This window comes from Pristiophorus japonicus, chromosome 11 (genome assembly GCF_044704955.1).
Source record: "Pristiophorus japonicus isolate sPriJap1 chromosome 11, sPriJap1.hap1, whole genome shotgun sequence".
Taxonomy (NCBI): domain Eukaryota; kingdom Metazoa; phylum Chordata; class Chondrichthyes; family Pristiophoridae; genus Pristiophorus; species Pristiophorus japonicus.
In genome coordinates, this window is record NC_091987.1 from 6,148,406 (window position 1) to 6,159,434 (window position 11,029).

Consider the following 11,029-nt stretch of genomic DNA (forward strand, 5'->3'; position numbering starts at 1 on the left):
TCAAGAAACTTGTTTTTTCATGTTGCCCATATGTAGATCCAGACTGCAGTGCCCTCCCATCATTATGGCCCTCATCGGAGTGATTGCACTCTTCCTGATGAGGCAGCTTTGCACTCCCACTTGAACAGATTGCTCAGCAGCAATGTAGTACCGCACTGTGTCAGGATTGGCAGCTGGCCGTGTTAATGGAAAGTGATTGCAGGGTGCTGGCACGGCTTCACACAATCACTTGGGAGGCCTACCAAATGCTGATACTTTTGGCTGGATAGACACTTCACTTTTTTTTCTCAACTCAAATTAAACCAGAAGGGAGTTTTTAAAAAAAAAAAATTCAGCTGGCTCTGTTTAAGGTAACTTTTTTTTGTTCCGCGTTGTGAAAGCAAGTTGAACTGCAGTATTTTCCGGAAATACGACCTCACAAATGCTCGTCAGATCTGAGCTGTTCAAAACGCTCAGATGTAATAGAGAGTGAAGAATGTATGTTTGTTAATGTACAAATGACAGACTCTGGGTGGCTTGCACATGCTCACAGGTACCCTGTGTCCTGTCTCTTCCTCACATAACCATAAATTTAGAGATTAGCTGGTTACCTCTGCCCTTTGCAGTTATTGTGAAGGTTCACCAAGGGCAGAATTTTGCAGCAGAGATTGCAAAGATTGACACTGAAAAGCTTATTTCTTTTTTTTTTTAAAACATAAGGTGGGCAAGGTTTTTATTCAGCATTGCTTGTAGGTCCCAAATTACATTACAACAGTGACTGCACTCCAAAAGTACCTTACTGGCTGTAAAGCACTTTGAGACATCCAGTGGTTGTGAAAGGCGTTGGATAAATGCAAGTTTTTCTTTTAAAGCAGGCAAAGTACCGAGTCATGCTGCCAAATTCAACCTGGATTTCTGTACCCTGCTTTCTGTTCCATTTCTTTTCTCTTTTTGTCCTGTTTACCCCCCACCACCCTTCTATTTCTAGCTCCTATAAAGTGCATTCACAGAACAGGAGGGAGACCATTTGGCCTGTTGTGCCTGTGCCAGCTCTTTTAAAGAGTAGTCCAATTTAGCTTTTTCCTCCAAAAGCCTGCAAATTTGTCCTCTTCAGATAAATGTCCAATTTCCTTTTGAAAGCTCCTGTGAAATCTTACTCCACCACCCTCCCCGTAACAGCAGTAATTTGTAAGCTACCAATGGGCTTTTTCCGCGCTTGACCTTTTCAACTCTCGCTTTTATGCTCCAATCTAAAAATCCTATTGCGCAGGGCATGTTCGCTTTTGGAATGTTATAATTGCAACCTGCAACCAGTGTTTAAAACAAAGAAATAAATGAGTGACTGCCTCTTTTATTTTGCTCTTAACATGGCTGCATGCTTGTGGTCTCACGAAAGTGTGTTTTTTTTGTTGTACTGGCCATTAGATTGTGAAATGGCGGATGTGGGGGGAGGGGGGCGGTTTATCAGCTGGATGAAGGCGCTGAAGCGGTTAATGGTTCCAGTTTCCTGGCCACGTGGAGAAATGATGGAACTTGTTTGGATTGCCGGAGTTTATTCTGTGGTTGATGGAGGGGCCTGTACACGCTGCTCGCGCTCCCTTTCGTTGCTGCTAATTTGTTCTCCTCGCCAGTTGCTGATTTTTTACTTGCTCTTTTGTTTCTACTCCTCGATGCACATGCCCAGTTGAACCAGTTGATGCGCGGCCAGCAGCAGACAGAGGACTGACCACTCGACCAGGTATCTGTTTGCTTGGTTTTTGCCGAATGCTAATTTTATGTGGCATGTATTCAGTTTTTATTTTATTTTTTTATTTTTACTCTTCTAAATTGCATAATCTCCTTTTGATTGCACACACACACCCAGTGAGTGAACTTGGCAGGAATACGTTGAACCCTTGGACACAATATTTACACTGTGAAAGGGGGGTCATATTAAGGAATGTTTTGCTGAGAAAATGGGTAGTTTCTTTTATCCATCCTATTCTCGCACTTCCCACCTCCTTCCTCTGCCCTCACCCTGCCCTACCCCTCTGGCTCTCTCCCCCCTCCCCACCCTTCTGAGCCCCTCCCTCTGGCCATTCCCTCTTCTCCCCCCTCCCCTCCCAAGGACATTCCCTCTTTCCTCCTCTCTGGCCGCTCCCCTTCCTCCTTCCTCCCCCACCCACTCCCACTGGCTCCTTCTCCTTCTCTTCCCTTTTCCCCCACCCCTCTGGGGACATTGGCACAGACTGGGGTGTTGAACCTAGGACATTCTAGTCTGAGGGTCAGTTGCACACTGCTGTTACCACATTTATTAAAAAATAAGTCCTTAATGGTTTTGTATATTCACAGGCTCTGGACTCACTGGCATTAAGCGAGAGGAAATAGCTGAAGTAAAGATGGAAACCGAATTCCGACAGGACTCTGGGTATGAGGTGCATCATCAGAAACTGGTGAGTGAATTGGTAGTGTGGACAGTGATTACATATTTGAAAGATGTTCCCAATAATTTGGAAACTTTAATTGCTTCATCAATTCGCGATGGGACTATCCTAATCTTGAAATAGTCTTGCCACTGCAAGACAGTAGATTAATCAAACATAATCCCCTTCTTTTCGAACCATGCACATCCTGTTCCCAGGTCTTCCTACTGTGGCTTGGAACTAGCCACTGGGACCTAGACTATGAAGCTCGGGCAACTTGCTTCTATTTACACTTGTATTTCTTCAACCTTGATTTCTCCTGGTGAATGTTTTGGCCTGGAGATTTTGGTTTTTGGTGATCTTGCCTTACTAACAGGTCAGTTAGCTTATGATGTATGCAGATTAGTGGAATTACCAGGTAACCTTCAAGTCAGAAGTATGATCAAATATTTACCACTTTCCTGGATGGGTGCAGCTGCAACAACATTCAAGAATCTCAACACCATCCAGGACAGAGCAGTTTGTGAGATTGGTGACTGCCACTGGGCTCGGCACCAGCGCACTGTGACTTCTTTAGGTGCCATCTGAAGGACACACTGCAGCAACTCAACAACATTACTTCGACATCACTTCCGCCCCTGCAACCTCCACCACCGAGAAAGATAAGAGCAGCAACCTCCAAGTTTCACTCCAGCTTGACTCAGATGTATATCGGCATTCCTTCATTGTCACTGGGCCAGTATCCTAGAATTCCCCACCTCTCGCCATTCTGGGAGCACCTGCACTGAGGATTGCAATGGTTCATGTAGCAGGCGAATGCTGCCACCAGCTTCTTGGGGCAACTCGCAATGGGCAATAAATGCGTCCTTGCCAGTGTTACTCCCATATTCAAATGTGGCTGTCAAGGCCCCATAGAATGCACTTAAGCGACCCACAAAGCTTTTGTAAAAACTTGGACACGCTTGGCTTAATGGGTAAAATCATCACCACGTGTAAAGCAGCCATTTTCTGTCTGCACTGAGCTAGCTTAACTCTGCGTTGGCAGCAGTGCTATCATTGGCTTCAGCTGCCCTTGGCTAGGAAAAGGGAGAAATTAATGGAGTGACTCCTTCTGGAATGTGTGTGTGTGTGTTTTATTTATATATATATTTTTTATATATATATATATATATGGGAAATGGCTTCACCCAGAGGGTGGTGTGGTTCTGAAACTCACTGCCTGAAAAGGGTGGTAGAGGCAGAAACCTTCATCACATTTTAAAAATACTTGAATGTGCACTTGAAATGCTGTAATCTACAGGACTACGGACCAAGAGCTGGAAAGTGGTATTAGGCTGGATAGCTCTTTGTTGGCCAGCATGGACACGATGGACTGAAATAGCCTCCTTCCGTGATGTAAATTTCTATGATTCTATATACACGCACATATATACACATGAAATGCCATAACCTACAGGGTTATGGACCTAGAGCTGATAAGTAGAAATAAAATGGATAACCTCTTATTGGCTGGCACAGATACGATGGTAAGTACTGCAGTGAATCGAATACAGCCAGGGTGATCTCCTGGACTAGTTTCGATCGCCTGGATGGGTTGGTGAGGAATTTTCCCAGATTTCTTTTTTCCCCCCCCCCTCAATTGGCCTGGGTTTTTATCCGGCTTTTGCCTCTCTCAGGAGATCACATGGCTCCGGTTGGGGTGGAGTGTAGATGTTTTTAGTATAAGGAGTGTTGCAGTTGTGTGGGGCGGACTGGTTGGGCCGGGTGCTCTTTATCTTTCCGTTATTGTTCATTGTTTATAGGTTTATATGTAACCTTCAGGGCTGCTGACCGAGTGCCTTGCGGCTCTTCGTCGGCCGGTGCGGACACGATGGGCCGGAATGGCCTCCTTCTGCACTGTAGATTTCTATGTTTCTAAGATGCTCCTTAAAATTCTTTGTCCAAGCTTTTGTTCGTCTGTCCTAATATCTCCTTATGTGACTCGGTGTCAAATTGTGTTTGATCGTTCCTAAAAAGCGCTTTAGGACATTTTACTACATTAAGGAAGCTATATAAATGCAAGCGGATGCTGCAGCTCTCTGCAGTAAAAGTGCCCATAAAAAGAAATGTTTTTTTTCCCACTTACGTCAATGCTGTTTTTTTTAAACTGCTGAGGCACAAAAGAAATTAGCTTTTTTTAATATGTAAGAAATAAAGCTGTTGCTTCCCACATCAATACTTAATTGTAGCCATTCCAGATAGGGATTTTTTTTTTTTAGCTGTTTACAGGAACCAGATGGAAACCCTGCAGTCGGATGGCTAAAATGGGCACCTCGGTGTTAATTTTAATAACTAAACTGGCTGTCAAATTCTGCAGCCTATCCCAAATAGGCAATCTTACATGTCTCTTATTTTACGAGCCATGTATGCTAACTGCTTTGACACAATTGCGAATCGTTGTATTCTGGGTACTGGGTATGTGTGTCAATTGACATTGCTTTTGAAGATTGCGCCTTTGAATATTGACCTATTTAGCAGTCAGTCAGAGTAGGGTGTGTATTTAGGGAGGGCATGGTGAATGTTATTAATGAGAATCCTTTCCGTTTTAAAAAAATATACCTCGGTCTGTCTGAGGTACAGTAATTGAATTCCGAGGCAGTGTGTTAAGAAATGTTCAGATCTGCAAATCCACAGTACTTTCCAAATAAACTCAAACTGCACACTTGTGGTTTTGTGAAATGTCACAACAGTTCTCAAAGGATTAAGTATCCTGTATGTTTGAGCCTTAATGCAATATAGCCAAGAGCAGCTGTTTTGCTAATGATATAAATGGCTGTGTTTTCAGCACGTCAATGACACATCTGAGATTATAAAATCCTGTCCCTGCTATAAAGTGAGATGCTGGGTTTTCTCTGGGTACAAAAATGTGATGTAATTCACTGTCTCCTAAACGTTGTGCAGGAAGTGCTGGCTTTGGCTTATTTTTATGTGCAAATCTTCTTTCGGTAGGTGTTTTTCCCAGAGGATGTTGGATCAAATAAAGGAGCTATCATTGGTCTCATGGTTGGAGGCGTCGTCATAGCAACAGTGATTGTCATCACCCTGGTGATGCTGAAAAAGAAGCAGTATACGTCGATCCATCATGGGGTTGTTGAGGTGGGTAATTATTTACCAGCCACTTAAACCCAAGCAGCCACTGGAAGCTCCCACTTTATATTCTGTTGCCACAAATACTCCTTTTGTTTTTGCATTGTATGTTCTCTTTTCCACCGCCCCCTCCTCTTTCCTAAAGATTTTGATTTATTGCTGAACTATCGTTCTTTCTGGTGCCTGGGTCCAAGTGACCATTATTCATGTGTGCAGTGCAAGTGATTTGTTCTGGCAAGTGAATTCTCATCAGTCGGACCAGCTCAGGAACCAGTACTGTCACTACCTCCGGAGCTTTTAATACAAAACCACGATACAGGGGTAGCCAATAGCGCCATGTGCGGCAAGTGTAGGTACGCGTTGCAGGATGTCACACTGCCACTCGCGTTGCCCATTTGTGTGTGAGCCTTAATGCTGGGTATTGTTTTACTGCAGGGGCCAGGCTGTGTGAATTTGTCTCGGTAGCTCACGAAACACTGGTCCCTGCAAGTAACCAAACAAAATAGCTTTCTAGATCATTTTGTTCTCCAAGTTTGCAGTCTCCCTCCCGATTCCTTGCTGTGATGTGATTTCATATGTGCTAGAAACCCTCTGGTGCTTTACACCGTATCTCAAGTGTGAGGTTAGACAGTAAGTCAGCAAGCTGTCTGACTTGAGGGTGTTGCAGACTATCCTGTCCATATCAATATTCCCTTTAAATTGTTTTCGGGCTGTGCCCCTTCAAAAGTACCGCGCATGTGCGGTTTTCCCATTTTAAAGCCAGGGAGCTCCAGAGCACTGCGCAGCTTAAAATAAAACCTTGGTCCACGCAGGCATGCTTCCATCGAGTCGACAGCACAGAAACGGGCCATTCGGCTCAACTGGTCTATGCTATGGTTCCACACGAGCCTCCTCCTTTCCAACTGGGCCACTAATGGAAAAGAGATGCAAGAACCCAGGCTTACTCGTCAGCTTTCTGTTTTCCCCGCACCCCTCCCCTACTGCTACCCCAACTGAGATCAGCCATCTGTGCTCAAAGGGATTGGAGCTAGGATCTTGCTGTATAGCTAAGTGCCGCATCAGGCAATACATTTTCATACTATTAACAGGCGGCTCAGGAGACAGTGTAGGAAGCATGATTAAATGAATACAGATGAGATGGATCAGTTAGAAAGTTCAGTGCTCTGTCCTCCTACACAGCAGTGCTAGGCTTTCTCAAATATTTTACAACTGTCCTTGATGACTGCAGTTGTAGCAAAATTTCAGACTGGATTGCAGAGCAGTGCAGCTGATGTCCACAGTTACATTGTTTTAATACATTTATATTGTATTTTGGGTCTTTCAATAGAAATTAAATTGTTTTTTTTGTATTACACAAGAAATAGGAGCAGGCGTAGGCCATTTGACCCCTCGAGCCTGCTCTGCCATTTAATAAGATCATGGCTGATCTGGTCATGGACTTGGCTCCACTTCCCTGCCCGCTCCCCATAACTCTTTATTCCCTCATCGCTCAAAAATCTGTCTATCTCTGCCTTAAATATATTCAAAGGCCCAGCCTCCACAGCTCTCTGGGGCAGTGAATTCCACAGATTTACAACTCTTTGAGAGAAGAAATTCCTCCTCATCTCAGTTTTAAATGGGTGGCCCCTTATTCTCAGGCTATGTCCTAGTTTTTGTTTCCCCTGTGAGTGGAAATATCCTCTTCATCCATCTTGTCCAGCCCTCTCATTATCTTAAATGTTTTGATAAGATCACCTCTCAATCTTCTGAACTCCAATGAGTATAGGCCCAACCTACTCAACCTATCTTCATAAGTTATCAACCTAGTGAACCTTCGCTGAACAGCCTCCAATGCAAGTATATCCTTTCTTAAATACGGAGACCAAAACTGTATGCAGTACTCCAGATTTGGTTTCAATACCCTGTACAGTTGTAGCAGGACTTCTCTGCTTTTATACTCTATCCCCCTTGAAGTAAAGGCCAACATTCCATTTGCCTTCCTGATTACTTGCTGTACCTGCATACTAACTTTTTGTGATTCGTGCACAAGGATCCCCAGATCTCTCTGCACTGCAACACTTTGCAATTTTTCTCCATTTAAATTATAGTCTGCTTTTCTATTTTTTCTGCCAAAGTGGATAACCTCACATTTGCTTACATTATACTCCAAATTTTTGGCCACTCACTTAGCCTGTCTATATCCCTTTGCAGATTGTGTGTGCCTTCCTCACAATTTGCTTTCCCACCCATCTTTGTATCATCAGCAAACTTGGCTACATTACACTCAGTCCCTTCATCCAAGTCATTAATATAGATTGTAAATAGTTGAGGCCCCAGCACGAATCCCTGCGGCACCCCACTAGTTACTGTTTACCAACCGGAAAATTACCCATTTATCCCGGTTCTGTTAGTTAGCCAATCCTCAATCTATGCTAAAATATTACCCCCAACCCCATGAACTTTTAACTTGTGCACTAACCCTTTATGTGGCACCTTATCGAATGCCTTCTGGAAATCCAAATACACCACATCTACTGGTTCACCCTTATCCATCTTGCTCGTTACATCCTCAAAGAACTCCAGCAAGTGTGTTAAACATGATTTCCCTTTCATAAAACCATGCTGACTCTGCTTGATTGAATTATACTTTTCCAAATGTCCTACTATTTCAAGTTAATTCCCAAAAAGCCACTAATACAGCACAGTACAATTTTAAACTCTTTAATCTGCCGAGCCCTAAAATGCTTTTCCATATTCAAATCCTCTGTGTCTTGCCTTAATGTCATATCTTTAAATTGCTAACAAGCCCACAGATTTCCCCATGAAGGCTATTTATCATCGATGCATGCTCAAGCAATTGAGGAAGGGATTACCATGTTGGCATCCTCTCAATGAGTAACCCATGGAGAATGGCAAACCTTTCCTTTAAGAAATCTTGAATATAACTCAGTCAAAACTTAGGTTGAAAGTCCAGTAATGGCCAAGTATTTGGTTTTGAAGTGCGATTGCTCTCCTTAAATGAGACCATTATTATTTCAAAAGTATTCATTGGTGAACTGATGTTCCTTGTTACAAGTTATATTTGTCTTTCCTTTGTCAGCCGTGGCTCAGTGGGTAGCACTCTCTTGAGTCAGAAGGCCATAGGTTCATCACATTCCAGACTTGAGCACATAATCCTGGCCGACACTCCCAGTGCAATATTGGGGGAATACGGCACTGTCTGAGGTCATGTCTTTCAGATGAGATGTTATACCAAGGCCCCCATCTGCCCTCTCAGATGGAAGTAAAAGATCCCACTGTACTATTTTGAAGAGCAGGGTAGTTCTCGCTGGTGTCCTGGCCAATATTTATCCCTCAATCAACACCTGAAAACAGATGATCTGGTCATTATCACATTGCTGTTTGTTGGAGCTTGCTGTGCACACATTGGCTGCTGCATTTACTACATTACAATAGTGCCTACACTTCAAAAAGTACTTCATTGGCTGTGAAGTGCTTTGGGACGTTCTTGCGTATTGAAAGGCGCTATATAAATGCAAGTTTTCTTCTCTCATTCTTTTTAAAGTAGCCTTTTATCATTGGTATTTATGATCTTGTGTACCAGACTAACTGCCTTTAGTAGTGTTCTTTGAAAATGAGAAAATCCACCTTGGACACCTGCTGAAAATGCGTGGTGACCCAGTTTGGAAAGGCAGTGTATAATTGAAGTCATGCAGATAAGGTTGAGGTTTGATTCCTGATTGGTGCTTATGTACTTATCTCGGCTGGAAATCCAATTGCAACCAGCTCCCTTGGCTCGTGAGGCTAAGAATAAAGCGCCAGCGTTCTGGCTGCTGGTCATTGTCCAGTAATCACTGCTCGAAGGGCAAGCCTATGGTCTTCAGCATAGGGTTGGCTCGGTTGTGATGCCCTTCATGGTCCAATTGGCTGCCGGCATTCACTCAAGGCTCACGTGTCATGGGGGAATGGTCACTCGGGCAGGATACTGGAAGGCAATTGGCAGCCATGGAGCTTTCAGGAAAGGAGGAGATGTGAGTTGACAAAAACTAAAGGGGGGGGAGGAGAAGGAATGGGGAGGGGGGAGAATCTGCTCAACATTGAGCTTGGGAATGGACTTTGCTGTAGTTCTTTATACAGTTATTACTAGCTATGCGTAGGAAATAACAGGAGGCTATAAGCAAACAACACAGACTAGAACTGGGTTGCAGTGTAGTTCCTCGAGGGCATTGTGACGCATTATGCAAACATTGTATCATTCTCGCTCCCCCCGCTCCTTCAGGTCGATGCCGCTGTCACCCCAGAGGAACGCCACCTCTCGAAGATGCAGCAAAATGGATACGAGAACCCAACGTACAAGTTCTTTGAACAGATGCAAAACTAAAGCGTGCTCACTGCACATCCGTTCTAAACCGTAGTTTAATCTCCCAAGCTGGACAGCATATGATAGCTTCTACCGTGTGGTGTTCAGTTTGCCCGAGACACTCCGTGTACCATTACTCTGCTCATTCTCGCCTTTTTTGAACAGCTGTGCTGTAACACAAGTAGATGCCTGAACTGGAAGAAGCGAAAATTAAGAAACAAACACAAGTGTATTCTTGATGAGCATTTTAACTGTTTCACTACATGATTATTAATGAATGTTTTTTGTGAATTGTTAGGATTTCTCTGTACTTAGTGCATGACGGATGATATTTGTCTCCTACCCCAGTTGCTATTTATCTCGTAGTTTGTTAGCAGGTTGTACTGTAATCTTGTGATCTTTGTGCAGATGATGAAGTCCTTTTTAAATTGCGACATGCTTTAACATATTTGTGCTGCATTCGGTGGGAAGGGGAGGGATGATGTGGCTGCTTCTGTCTTGGTCGGTTTAAACTGCTTCGCAGGTGAGCGGATACCATGCTGGTTTGGTATTTTCTTTTTTGGGGTGGGTGGGTGGGCGGGAGGGGGGGGTGGGCAATTGGGCAGCGAGATGAGAAAAAGCAGGCTTACTATGCAGTAAAATTGTAGTGTTAGTGTTGATGATTATTCCAGGTAATATAACGGAACATTTTTTTTCTTTGCAAGAGAGCTGCTGTTAAGCTGAAACTTCTTCGATGCTGTACAGTGTCTGTGAGCTACAGAATAAAGGAAATGTCTGGTTTCTTGTGCCTGTGTTTTGTGTACCATTTTCAGCGTCGTCCACTTAGGATCTTTTACTCATGTTAATCCTTGATGATTCTTTTTCTGAATGTAACTATTAGTGCGTCCCTGTGGCTTGCGTACCCCTGTGACAGCAAGCGACTTCATGGGGACATGCTCGAAACAGATGTATATACTGAGATGTGCTCTCAGTGGTAAGATGGGTTGTACAGATGTAGCTTTAAGAATGGCTTTCTACAATGTATTACATAAATAAATTTAACACGATTCTTAATGAAATGTAGCTTGAATAGTTTTCTTTTTTAAACGCCTTCAATGTGTGCACAGTGAGGGATAGTCGTGGTGGGGAATGGCGAGGCTGGCAGCAGTACTCCTGGGTTAGGTAAAGCCTTTAGGTGCCAAGC

General features: G+C 43.6%; 1 protein-coding gene across 2 annotated transcripts in view; it reads left to right on the forward strand.

Moving 5' to 3' along the window:
• Positions 1–10,404, forward strand: part of appa (amyloid beta (A4) precursor protein a) — a 174,119-nt gene extending 163,715 nt beyond the window's left edge. For both annotated transcript variants that reach the window (XM_070893219.1, XM_070893218.1), the window contains 4 exons: positions 1,664–1,717; positions 2,311–2,411; positions 5,370–5,516; positions 9,766–10,404. In XM_070893219.1, the coding sequence (XP_070749320.1) occupies positions 1,664–1,717; positions 2,311–2,411; positions 5,370–5,516; positions 9,766–9,867 (404 nt within the window). In that variant the 3' untranslated portion in view covers positions 9,868–10,404. The remainder of the gene's footprint in view (positions 1–1,663; positions 1,718–2,310; positions 2,412–5,369; positions 5,517–9,765) is intronic.
• The last annotated feature ends 625 nt before the right edge of the window (positions 10,405–11,029 follow it).